The 13,282-nt window shown below is 35.4% G+C and overlaps 2 protein-coding genes across 2 annotated transcripts; one reads left to right on the top strand and one right to left on the bottom strand.

Annotated features, from left to right (window-relative positions):
- The first annotated feature begins 7,410 nt into the window (after positions 1–7,410).
- LOC106300705 (putative ribosome biogenesis GTPase RsgA) lies at positions 7,411–9,573 on the top strand. Its single transcript, XM_013736908.1, has 5 exons — positions 7,411–8,135; positions 8,400–8,618; positions 8,696–8,890; positions 8,980–9,164; positions 9,242–9,573. The coding sequence occupies exons 1-5, from the start codon at positions 7,437–7,439 to the stop codon at positions 9,432–9,434; spliced, it is 1,491 nt and encodes a 496-aa protein (XP_013592362.1). The 5' UTR covers positions 7,411–7,436; the 3' UTR covers positions 9,435–9,573.
- Positions 9,574–9,695: 122 nt separating this feature from the next.
- Positions 9,696–11,192, bottom strand: LOC106300706 (60S ribosomal protein L17-2). Its single transcript, XM_013736909.1, has 6 exons — positions 11,116–11,192; positions 10,994–11,030; positions 10,862–10,902; positions 10,154–10,487; positions 9,998–10,065; positions 9,696–9,900 (listed from the first exon to the last, which is right to left on the bottom strand). The coding sequence occupies exons 1-6, from the start codon at positions 11,116–11,118 to the stop codon at positions 9,856–9,858; spliced, it is 528 nt and encodes a 175-aa protein (XP_013592363.1). The 5' UTR covers positions 11,119–11,192; the 3' UTR covers positions 9,696–9,855.
- Positions 11,193–13,282: the final 2,090 nt, after the last annotated feature.

Below are 13,282 nucleotides of genomic sequence, written 5' to 3'. Positions count from 1 at the left end.
TTTTTTTTTTGTAACTGAGGCTAACTATCTACGCTTGATTTGGATTTGATTAAAAAGGTTAACTATAAAAACATTTTTAGCTGTTACTTGAAACATTTTACTTTTATGAAATCATCATTTGATCTTGTGGCCGGCGAAGATATTACATTACGGTTCGATAAGTCTTATCACAGTGCAAGTCAGCTCACATAGCTGCAGCAAAGACTGCTAAGGATGTTGGTGCGATCCTTTCATATGACCCTCCTAACCTTAGGATCCCCTTGTGGCCTTGTGCAGACAACACTAGGGATGAAATCTTCAGAACTTGGGATACTGCTGATATCATTAAGGTGCCCTGCTCTATCTATATGTTTGGTTAAATCATATCTTCTCCTTTCATTCATTCTCAAATCAAAAACTTGGCTTTGCTATTTGTTTTTTTTTTGTAAGATTTGTGAAGAGGAGATTGAGTTTCTAACAAAAGGAGAAGATTATGTCAATCTTGGTTTGTTTGCTTCAGGTACTTGAGATTCTAACTAAGCGCTTGTTGAAAATTATGTCAATCTTGGTTTGGTTGATTTGTGTATAGAAATGTTAGGGCAGAACAGTACTTGGGTCTCTTAGTTAACTTGGAAGAAATCATATCAGAGTGACGTTTGATCTCAAATTGAGAAGCTTTTCTCCCTTGTCTTGTGAATTTCTAATTGTATAGACTACAATTTATGGTTTAGCTTGTCTCATAGCATGTGTTATTAACAGGAATATATAAAAGCTATGATTTCATCTGTGAGGCGGAAAGGGGGACCTTATACTAATCAAGGTGATGATCTCTCCCATGGGAAAAGACTCGAAGAAGTTATATGGCGTCTGTTGCAGATTCTGAAAGAATTGCTTTTATCTTGTGCCAGGTCAACGCCGTTGAATAGACTATCTTTTTTCTAATCGCGCCTTAACCTCTTAATGGCACATTTTTAAGTTGTGGAGATATTTAGATTTTTACTTTAGAGCGCAAAACCTAAAAATTAAGTGGAAACCGGGAAAATCCCTTAAAAAGTGGTAAGAATATTAAGAAATATCATAATATTTAACTAGTATATAAAGGAAGTAATATTAGTTACCTCTTCTCACGTTAAACCTAAAACCTAAACTACATCTTAGACTGAATCAAAGCCGTCAAGGTCTCAGGTCTCTTTGGTTTTCTTTATTTTTTTTGCAGTTAATCGTGTTTGTTTTTGTTTATTGTTTGTTAACTCATGATCTAATACTTTTGAGCTGCATCTTTTTCTATGATTTCTTTTGTACTATTATAGATGCGTCCACCAATGATGTTAGGCGGTCGCTTGTTTGGAAGATCATCTATTCAATCTGTTGGTCTCCAAAGACAGAGGGAAGGAGTTGCTGCAAATGCCCAACCACGTGAACAAAGGGAAGAATTAGTACTTGTTGAACGAGATTCTCGACTCTCGAGTGCTTCATCCAGAAAGAATGGAGCTAAATGGTATTGTGATATATTCCGGATTAGTCTTTTCTGATTTACAAAGTATATATATAACAAACTCAACAGTATCCGTACAGGTTCAAGAACAACACTGAAATATCAACAGCCACAGATCAGGCTCACGTTCCTATGCTAAAGTTCAAGATAATCTGGTAGTGTACATATTATTTTACTTCAAAATAATTTACTTTTACTTTTAAAATGAAGTTACAGCTTATGTTAATGTTTTAGGTGGCAAACAACGAAGACTCTTCCTTCATTGCTGTGATGAAGAAAACCCACCAGAAATCTGATGGAACATATGTTGATGAAAGAGCATGCTTAATTGCAGAAAAATATGATGCATATGTGCAAGAAAGATTGTCACTGGTTGAGCCTTCTAATGGAGAGGTTTTGACAGAGCCTCTTACTGTCGAGGAAAGAAATGAAATCTATGTGAAAGTAATTTTCTATCACATTTCAAATTTGTTTTTTTTCCTGATTTTTCTTATATTTGGAGATACGATTGATTCTTTGCATAGCTTTGCTTAATTAAAGTTGTCTTTGCATTTTAATTGTATATGTGTTTATGTAACTGTTATATGTTTGGTAGGTTGCTGGAATATCAAAACAAGGTCGGGTGTTTGGACTTGGATCACTTCAATGTGGAGTTTATATGCCACTAGATGGTTCTACAGTTTCACCACAAGCTGATGAAGATGATGGTACTTTAACTCACCGAGTCAAAGAGCTGGAGTCAGACTTGCAAAAGAGTAATGAAAAAGACTATTATGTCGTCTATATTAGTGACATTTTGTGACAATAGATTCGTCACTACAGGTGACGTAGTTGTCACATTAAACAGTCACAAATTAAGACAGTTTGAGACAATTTGATAAGTAAGAAATTGTAACGGTTATGTTACTAATATACAACGTAACTATGTGTGACGATTTGTTACAAAAAATTAGTCGCAAGAAATTGTGATATTTTTGTTACTCCAGAACATTTGTGACACACGTATTGCAACCATTAATAATTGGTAACAAAAACGTAACAATGATGATATTGTTACGAATTCTTTTCTATTGTGACGGAAAATTTTGTCACAATACCCTTATTTTCTTGTAGTGGCAGCTTCACCGAGCTCATCCACGACGATGTTGAGCTCGGAATTCATGGTGTGGCTCACCGGGAAGAGGAGCTGACTCATTTTGACCGATGGTTTTGGAGGAGGAGCTGATTCGTTTTAACTTTTTGGTTTGTTTAGCTTTGTTTTCATCACTCAAGCTTGGTTTTTTTTTCTAGACATGTATGTGGTCGTAGTTGGTTTGAAGTTATTAATTTGTTCATCCTTGATATTGTTAACACATTGGCAACCATATCATAGTCTTTCAATATGTTACATTTTTTTAATCAATGTTTAGTGTTTGAGTTACTCCTGTATCCACCACATCAAGCTTCAATTTCCTATCCACTAATTTAAGAGATCTCTCTTGTTCTTTATTCATGGTTATGTTAGTGTCCATATCCACAACATAATCAAAATTAACAACATAATCAAAATCTTTTTTCCTGTTCACAGACAAATATTGTTGTTGGGGTTGTGTCATTAAACTCAGCTATTGTGGAGTTTGTTCTGATGAAATTTCTAGAATTTTTACACTCATTTTCGTCCACGCATCTTCGTCCACGCATCACCCGTCTACACATCATTCATCCACGCATCAATGTCTATTAAGGACAAAGTTGTCCCTAGTTTACTGCTAGCCCACAACAAAGTGTCTCACATGTAAAAAAGTGTCTCTGAGAATAATCAACTCTTAAGTTTTCATGGCATGTGGCAATCATTCATTGTGTAAACAAAACAAGATAACAATACATACATAATAGCTCGCATAAGTAGGTGGACTTCTCGGGACGAGGAAATAGAGGACGTGGAAGCAGAGGAAGAAACAGGTAGATGTGCTCAGCCTCTTGATATCATCAACTAAAATGTTTGCACCATATTTACGGTTCTTTTTGAATCATCGTATTTCGGTCATAGCAAAAACTGTAATCGTATTATTGAACGAAAAACAATTAAAAAGATAATTTATCATTGGGACCAAAAAGTTTTAAACATATGTCTCATGAAACACTGAAGAAAATAAAGGGAAAATCTCAGTGACAACCATTTACATTTTAAACTTATTTAACTAGGATTTTTAATTATTAAAGTGATATTTTTATTACAAAAACTTGAAAATATTTACTGTTTACTTGTCACTGTAAAAAAGATGATGTAAAATTATTAAAATAATTATTAATTATTTTGGTTAAAAAATAACTAAACAAAAAATAAAATACGTAAAAATAAGTAAAAACTAACAAATAAAATTCAAAATAAACTTAAATTATCGTTTTTTTTGTTTTTTTTACATCGAACGGCTATTCTATTACTCAAACTTGAGGAGGTGGTCTGGGTAAACTTAAATTATCGTTGATGGTGGCAGTTTTGAACTTTTGATATATCACCGGTTAAGTGATGGTTTTGACATTATTAATGTTGGTTTCCGACATTTCCGGTGATGGCATGATATATCAGAAATTGTAATCGTCATTGGTGATATATCAAAAACCATCACCCGTTATATGTCAAACTATTTATATTTACTTTAGTTATTTTTATTATTATCCTTATGTATACTTATTAAAAAATTCACGACATAGTTGTTTTACCGACAAACTGAATAGTATTGGAGTCCATTATATTTTTGATTTGATGAACAAGTAAGTCATATTAGAAATTATTTTTGATATAAATATCATTCCAATAGTTCAAAAATGCTAATTAAGTGTTGGTGGATGTCACTTTGACGGTTTTTATGTACTTTTCTTGAAAATTAAAGACTTTTTTTCATATAAATATACACATCACATTTTCAATAAACATACACTAAACCACAAAAGAAAATGATTCGAGCATCGGATTGCCTTATTGGAATCCCACAGATTTAACAACTTACTCCATGAATCTAGACACTCCAAGACATCATCTATTCATGTCCAAGCTCTCAAGATTCAGGAAATAACCATTACTCCTAGTTTTATTATTTGGATTGATTACATCACAACCTCATTCAACAGCCATAGTCATTAGGTTTGCTTTTTTGTTTTCTTTTGTTTAACCTTTTAAAACTTTAGAATAGCAACAAAGTTTGAAATCTCTTGATCATCTTGTGAGGTTAAGTTTGGTGGATTCCAATTTTGTATCACAATGTTTATCCTCAAATATATTTTTCTAGGAATTCTCTTTGAATGATATTTTGTAAGAAAAAATTACATTCGGACATACTTTTACACTTTCCATTTATACTCAGACATACTTCTACCATGTAGAGTACTTTGTCTCATAAAAATGCCCCTTGTACCCTCCAACTAAAGCAACCAAAAACACAAGTTAACTAAATTACTTTTCATTTTATTTTTGTTACGCTTTAAAACACAGATCCAAAAACATAATTTCTCTCTTACTTTTTTTTTCTACCGAAAATCACTTCTCTTTTAGAGACCCTAATCCGATAATTTGTCTCTTTTTCCATCGATTATATCCTAGCAACAAATTGCAGCTGTTGAGGCGCAGACGGAAGTGGTAACGGAGATGGTGGAGAATCATTTTATGGTGGTGGAGGTCATGGTTATGGAAATGGAACTGACGAAAGTGATAACACAAGGTAAAGATGCGTACGAAGGTGTTGTTCAAGGTGGAGGTGGTCATGAGGAGGTGGTTTTATGGTGATGGTGCTTACGGAATCAGTGAAGAAAGAAGATCCATAAGTGGAAGTAGACCATAAACCAGATGGTATGAAGAAGGTGGCGACAGAACAAGTGACGGCGGAAAAGCTTATGGAAATGGTTATGAAAGTGGTGGTAACAAAGAATGTGGATATTGTATACAATTATACATGATCACGCCACTCTTGACCACATGTTCTTGGACAGCGCACTTCCCTAAAGTCACCCCTCCCCCAACCACAAGCTCTCCACCCACACTTACATTAACCACACGTCACCCAACCAAAGTACAAATCCTCATCCACCACCAGACAAATAGATGTGTACTTGCTTCAATAATAGCCGTCTGATTTCTTTTATAAACTTTTAATCTAACAGTTCTAACTCAATCTCACTGTTCAATAAACCTACCAAACTAATACACCCAAATCAAATTAACTTTTGGTAATTTTACGTGTAGTCATCACTGAACTAGAACTTAGCATTTTTCTCGTCCACATGAAGGGCAATAAAGGAAGAAAAAAATACCTATGAGAAAGTACTAAATATTGTAAACTTCTCATTTTGTAATGTTCTCTAAATACTTCAGAAATTCGATAAAAGAATGCATGATTGTAATATTCTCATTGATTAATTTATTTGTAATACTTTTGGATGATTTTAACTTTAAAAATTATATAGCTCATAATAGAAAATTTAGCTTTTTATTTTTTTAAAATATTTTCAATCAGCATATTAAATACTCAAATATTATGTGCGCATATTTATTTCTTAACTAACCATAGGCTGCACAAAATTTAAATAGTTAACCGCTAAAAATGGATGAAAACCGTTGGTTTCTATTTATTCATTAATGGTGAAATATTTCCTTCCTAATTTTGTATAATGATTTTTAAGAAATTAATTCGTGAAAGTAATATTTTGATTAAAAATGCCAACTGTAGAAAATTAATAGATTAAAAGATATTTTCCTAGTTGTTAGGGTCCATTAAAGTTGAAAAGTAAGACAAAGCAAATAACTTTGTGAGGTTTGACTTAAACAACCCACCATAATGAAAAGAAGGATTGTTATAATTTACTTATGGTCTAAAAGTGGCGACCCGAAAGCGATAGCTACATAGCCTACATTTTTTTTTTTGACCAAAAAAAAGGGACGGTTCATGTTGATTTACGATTAAAACTAGTATTATCAAATCCCAATTGTTAGTTAGAACTTAGAATAATCAATAATCCCAATTGTTACATGGCCGTGAGTCACCTCAGGCTATAGATAACATTCCATCCATTTTTGGATTTCTTGGAGAACTTAGACGAAACGAAAGGTATAGAACTATTTTGTGCAGAAAAAAAAAAAAGAAAGGTATACAACTATTTTATTTGTGCTCAGACGTTAGCTTGATTTTTAATTTTTTTTTAAAATCAATTTAGTGACCAGTTTCACCATTCGAGAATAGTATCATTCGGTCAATGTTTAAAGTTTCACTATTTGGTGGTTCATAGTCCTTCAATTATTTTGGACTCAACAATTTTTTAACTGTGAAGATTTTTTTTAAATGACATAAATAACCAAATTAATTGTTTTATGTTTTAAGTTTATTCATATAAATATGCATCACCATACTATATATATGGTATAGTGGGGATTATGGATACCTTATACACGTAAACATCTCATCATCTTCACGAATGAAGAGAATTATACCCATACAATAGTGCTCCAACCAACCTTGTTGCGAGATTGAAATCTTGTTTGGCGGTAGGTTGCCTAATATAGAATATTGAAAGTCTATGGACTCATGACAATATACACATCACGAGTACTTTTCTTTTCTTGGGCACTTGATTTAGTCAAATATGGAGACGATCGTTCGTCTAAGATAGGATGCGAGCTGCTTTACGTTGTGAGCAGGAACGTGCCTCAGTAAATAAAAAATACATTCTGTAATTGGGATAAAGAAAAACACAGAAACGCAATAAGATCGGCTTTGGTAGTCACTACCCTTAATTTTAAGTTACTTCCACAGGTTTGCAAGTTGTGATGACTAAACTCTTAACCGCTAAGGCTAAGCTTTTTTGGAAGCTATGCAAATATACGTTGGGCTTTGGGCCCATTAAGACTCGGCCCATTCTAATATCTTCTTCTTCTTCTTGCATCATCACTCCCCTCAGCGAAGACATTCTTGGATTCTTCCAGAATATTCAAATGCAGATATCGTCTCTCTCCATCATCCGCCACTCTTCTCCTTTCCTCCTCCGTCGCGCGTCGATTCACCACGGCGGGTGCGGAGTTCGACTCGGAACCGGAATCGGAATTCGCCGCAGCTTCCATCTCCTCACACTCTCAGCGAGACGAGACAACCCCGATGTCTCCAGAAAACCCCACCCGAGCAAAAACATGCTCAGAGCCAAGCACATCGGCAAAGACCACTCCTCCTTAGCTCCCGTTCTCTCTCCCGACCACAATCCTTCGCTCTTACCCTCTCAGGCCATCGGCACCGTCGCCACCGCCCAGGCCAACTTCATGCGCGTCGTCGTCCAGGACGGAGACGGAGATGGAGACGATCGTTCTTCTTCTACGTCGTCGTCTAAGGACGGAGTTGAGCTGCTCTGCGTGGTGAGAGCAGTGCTGAAGAAGATAAGGAGGAGAGTGCTGGTTGGGGATAAGGTTCTCGTTGGGTCTATCGATTGGGTTGATCGGAGAGGGATGATTGAGAATGTGTTCCAGCGGAGGTCCGAGATTCTTGATCCTCCGGTGGCGAATGTTGATCACTTGCTTGTTCTTTTCTCGCTTGATCAGCCCAAGCTTGAGCCGTTCACGCTCACTAGGTTCTTAGTGGAAGCTGAGTCCACTGGGATTCCACTCACACTTGCCTTGAACAAATGCGAACTCATCACCGAAGAGGCAAGAACTCATTGCTAGTTTAGATACTCAAATGAAGAGCAATGAGCTTTGTTTACAATGTTCTTGTTTGCATAGCTCATCGCATGAAGGCTTGATTAGAGCACTGTTTGTAAGGAATTGGATTCTTGGAAGGTTGTGTTGATAGCGTTTGAGTAGTTTGTTAAGTAGAAAATGTACTTCAGGGCTTGATTAGAGAGACATGATCTTTGTTTCCAATGTTCTTGTTCTTGTTCTTGATTAGGAAGGCATTATCTTTGTTTGCAGGAATTGGAATCTTGGAAGATGAGACTGCGTGGATGGAACTATGAACCGTTCTTTTGCAGTGTGGGAACTAAAGAGGGGCTTGACGCGATTGCGTTCGTCCTGAGGAATCAGACTTCTGTGATTGTTGGACCTAGTGGTGTTGGGAAGTCGAGTTTAATCAACATATTGAGGAGCAGCTCTGGTGGTGGTGACGTTGAAGACGAGAATTGGTTTGAGCCTGTAAGGTTCTGTTTGTGCTTATCTGAACTTTGTTTTACAATATTCTCTTGGCTTGAACTTGGTTATATATATTTCAGATAATAGGTAATAAGTGGTTTGAAGATCAGCGAGTTGGTGAAGTTTCAACTAGAAGTGGTAGAGGCAAACACACAACTCGAAATGTGTCGCTGCTGCCGATTACTGAAGGTGGTTATCTCGCTGATACTCCTGGTTTTAACCAGCCTAGTTTGCTGAAAGTAACCAAGCATTCACTTGCCTTGTGTTTCCCTGAGGTTTGTACCCTTTGTCTTGTGCTCATTTCGCATTTCGCATATATAGAGTGATTGTGAAGGATGCGTCTTTTAACTCTTTTATGGCTTAGATAAGGAAAATGATAGAGGAAGAGAAATGTGGATTCAAAGATTGCTTGCATATCGGAGAACCAGGATGTGTAGTGAAAGGAGAGTGGGAAAGGTATCCTTACTACTTACAACTGCTTGATGAGATCAGAGTCAGGGAGGAGTTTCAACTTAGGACTTTTGGAACCAAAAGGGAAGGTGATGTTAGGTAACTGTTTTGAGAAACCAACAGGCTTTATTGTCGCAAGCCTAGATGTGTACTAATCATAGGATCATTTGAGACAGGTACAAAGTAGGAGGGATGGGTGTGAAACAAGCTGAACCAAGGCTACAGCCGAAGAAGCATAGGAGAGAGTCGAGGAAGAAGGTTAAACAAACAATGATTAGTGAGCTAGACGAGTACGAAGATGAAGAGAGCGACTTGGACATAGAGGACGACCCAATTGTCCAAGCGATTGAGAACGAGAAAGAAAGATGATGATGTGAAGATCCACGGAATCAGTGTCTATTTTCACTAAAGTCTTTTGTATAAAGAATGAAAGTGCCAAGTAAATCAAAAAATCTTTGGTAAAAACTTAGAGAAACTTTGCAAAGCAAAATAGATTTTACTTTTGATTCTCATTTGTTGCACATACTAAGTACCAACACTTCCCAACACACTTTCTAATGAGTAAGTCTTATACCATCGAAGGTCATAAGCAGAGTTAAAACTAAAGATTATACTGACATAACATAGAAGAATGGTAAATAGAATGATTTAGATAGAAAGATTCTAGTAACCATGATTAATGATTCATAAGACCCACATTGAACTCTATCCATTGTCTTGATAATATGGAGAAAAGGGAACAAAATCTCGTTCAGGAACACAAAAAAAGATACTGAAAATAAACGAAAGCTTAAGCAGTTGATTTCTTCGACTTGGCTGCCAACTGGGTCTCCGGCTGCAATAATCAAAAACACAAACAAACAAACAAAAACAAATTGAGAATCACTGTTGTTAAGACACAAGATCGTGAGATTAAGACAGACTCTTATTACCTCTTTCTTGACAGACTCTTCCTTCTCTGACAGAATCAACTCAATGTGGCATGGGTTGGACATGTAAGCTGCAGCCAAGAAAAGAACCAATGAGTCATTCATTACCCAAGAGAAAAACATGTTAAGTCAAATTAAAGAATCTCAAAAAAAACTTACGGTTGATTCTTCCGTGAGCACGGTAAGTCCTTCTCCTCTGCTTTGCAGCCTGGTTGACTTGAATGTGCGAAATGAAGAGCGCATCAACATCCAAACCTTTCACCTCAGCATTGCTCTCGGCGTTCTTGAGCAAATCAAGAACGAACTGAGCAGACTTAGCAGGCCAACGTCCCTGACCATTGGAGTGCCTGTTCTTGGCTTGAGCAGTCCTTCCAACACCTCTGCAGAAACGGGTGAAGGGAATAGCCTGCTTGTGAGCTATCACATCCTCAAGGTACCTCTTGGCCTTGAGCAATGGTAGCTTCCTGATGGCGTGCGCTGTTTCCCTAGTGTTCTGTAAGCAAAATACACAAACAATATAAGAACAAACCAACAACGGATATGAACTATAAAGTCCCTAAGATTCTGCATAGTTCAACCGAGACATAGTTTGAGCAGGCAAACATGTTTTTTTCTAATCAAATTATCTCAAACAAAAAGATAGTGATATAATCAATGTACCATCATGTACTGAACCATTTAGTTATAAGAAAATGAAACTAAGATTCACCCAATCACGATGACCAATTCGATTTCCCTGAAGTATACGTGAGATCTGTAAATTGCTACAGACCTCTGCTTTTTCTCAATCAGGTTTTAATCTACCGTTCCACCTAATCGTAAATCTTAGCTACAGAGAAAGAGAGAATGATTGAAGAAGATGTATACCTTGAAGTGAACCCTAAGATCGGATCCTCTAGCCTTGCAAGCTGCACAGATCAAAAGCAGATATACATCAAAAAAAATCTACAAAATGAGACAAATGATGCTGAGTAAAGTTTGTTTTTCAAGAGGGCTTACACTTGGTCTGGTTGTCAGGTTCTTGAGAGTACTTCACCTGCGAGAATATCAAGACAGAAAAAGAGAATCAGAAAAGCGATTCTAAGAGAGAGATGATGTGAGAAGAAGCTTAAGCAAGTTACCATGGCTGCGGCTAACAGAAGAATCGGCTGCAGAAGAGATTGGAGAAAAGTTGTGAAGAGACTATATATGAGTGAACGGCATAAACCCTCAAAAATAGCGAAGCCCTAGTTCATGTGGGCCTTGTTTTTCTCTAGAAAATACTTTCACGGGCTTTCTCGAATTAGCCCATTAACACTAAATATCTTGCGGTTTAACATTTGTGTAGAGAACCTGTCAGAGATAATTTCAGAATGATTAACCTGTAGTTGTAGTTCTTAGAACAGACTTCTTATCGGAAGTTAAGAAACAGTTACATCCTAAGAACTTCGGTTAATCATCCGGTATTATCAGTTTGTTGATATGTATGGTGGGTTTATTATTGATCTTAGAATTGAGTTAGGAATTTTGTACGAATTGTCAAACTTAGCTTTAACTTTTACAATAGACAGAATTCTTATAAAACTGGTAAACTTTTGTGGTAAAATTAATCCACCATAACGTGATTTTTAAACATGTACATATACACGTTCTATTATGCTTATATTTATTTTGATATGTAGATGTTATCCGACTGAGTCAGTTTTTTTTTTCAAAAAAAATCTAAAATATAAAATAAAATTATCTAATAAATATTTATTTTATTATATATATTTATGGTCACTTATATGACAGAGAATGGTCTGTGTAAAGTTTTAAAAATTTAATCATATAAATTAATTCGTTGCTGTTAATATAAATTTATACATAAATTTTATAATGTGAAAATCTTATTAATTAATTTTAATATTGATGTGGAAGAATACTATTAGTTTAAAAAAAATTATATAGTGATTTTTAGACATGTACATATAAAAAGTCTATTATACATAAAATTGAATTATATAATAAGTATTTATTTATTATATATATTTGGTCATTTATAGGACAGAGACCATTATCTGTGTAAAGTTTTATAAATTTAATCATATATAAATTAATTCGTTGTTGTTAATAGAAATTTATACATAAATTTTATAATTTGAAATCTTATTAATTTGAGTATTGATGTGGAATAATACTATTAGTTTAAAAAAATTATAGGTGGATTTAACCTTAAGTTCTGATAATATAAGATCTTACACTATGATTATCTATTAGAATAAAAATAAAATAGATAAAAAATAAACAGAGCTAACAGCTTAAGGAAACACACGACTCAATCTCAAGCTCTGAGAGATGTGGTTCTCGACTGGGTGCTTCCTCTCAACAATACGAACAAATCTCTAAGCTAACGATGAGCTCGCCTCTCCCTTTCTAGTCTCTTTTACTTTTACGTAATAATCGACACGGAATTATCTTTTGTATCAATATAAATTCGATATTCTTATACACACGAAACTATTGAGCATAACAACAAAAGAAAACAATACAAAAAAACTAAGCGAAGAAACGATCTTGAGATTTTTGGCTTCAACGCATCCTCGAGAGAGAAGCTTCAACATTACGCATCATTGTTGGAAAAGTGGAGAGCTCAGATTCCATGAAAAAGTTGACGTGGTCTTCAACCCTGGCGGGGTAGCGACCAGGACGCGGCTTTTTTGAAATTTTCTCCACCTGAACAAATCTCTTGGGAGGGTCTTGTAGTTGCTTCTCGTCTTTGTCGACTTTATCACTTGTGCAATCAGTATGAGTGAACCGAGTACGTGCCTCACAAGACAACAGAGAGAACGTCATCAAGAGGAACACGATGATGAATCTGATGGTTTTAGAAACTCTTGCCATGACGAATTGAAAGAAACAAAGAGATTGGTAAGGGTTTAGCTTGTGGTGTGAGAGGAAAACTTTGGAAAATTTGGTTTGCGTATGCGTTTCTTATATAAAGAGACCTTAGGTTAGTAGAAGATCGAGATAATGATTTCGTGATTTGAGTAAAAACCGACCTTATTTTTTATTTTATTTTTGTTATTAAGTGAAAGCCGACTTTATTTACAGTTTTTTCTTTCCTTTTTTCTCCTTTCTTTAGTTTATGATAATCCAACTTAAAATCCAAATCAAAGCCTGAGCAAAGATCAGAGCCTAATGTTCACAAATCTCTGGTTTATTGAATTTACTTGTACAGAAAGTTACCTAACCTAATCTTTCATGACAAAACGTTGTCGGACTAGTTTTCTTTTTTCAACTTTTTGAATCCTCAAGTCTCCTTAGATT

The sequence above is a fragment of the Brassica oleracea genome, chromosome C6 (assembly GCF_000695525.1).
Source record: "Brassica oleracea var. oleracea cultivar TO1000 chromosome C6, BOL, whole genome shotgun sequence".
NCBI classification, from domain to species: domain Eukaryota; kingdom Viridiplantae; phylum Streptophyta; class Magnoliopsida; order Brassicales; family Brassicaceae; genus Brassica; species Brassica oleracea.
Note: the sequence above shows the minus strand (reverse complement) of the source record. Positions and strands in the feature narration are given on the sequence as shown.

Coding starts and splice junctions, on each gene's coding strand:
- LOC106300705 (XM_013736908.1), top strand. CDS start 7,437: ATGCAGATATCGTCTCTCTCCATCATCCGCCACTCTTCTCCTTTCCTC. Junction 8,619..8,695: donor ACGAGAATTGGTTTGAGCCT/GTAAGGTTCTGT, acceptor TATATATTTCAG/ATAATAGGTAATAAGTGGTT. Junction 9,165..9,241: donor AAAAGGGAAGGTGATGTTAG/GTAACTGTTTTG, acceptor CATTTGAGACAG/GTACAAAGTAGGAGGGATGG.
- LOC106300706 (XM_013736909.1), bottom strand. Junction 10,488..10,861: donor ATCTTAGGGTTCACTTCAAG/GTATACATCTTC, acceptor TTTTGCTTACAG/AACACTAGGGAAACAGCGCA. Junction 10,066..10,153: donor TGCTCACGGAAGAATCAACC/GTAAGTTTTTTT, acceptor TCTTGGCTGCAG/CTTACATGTCCAACCCATGC.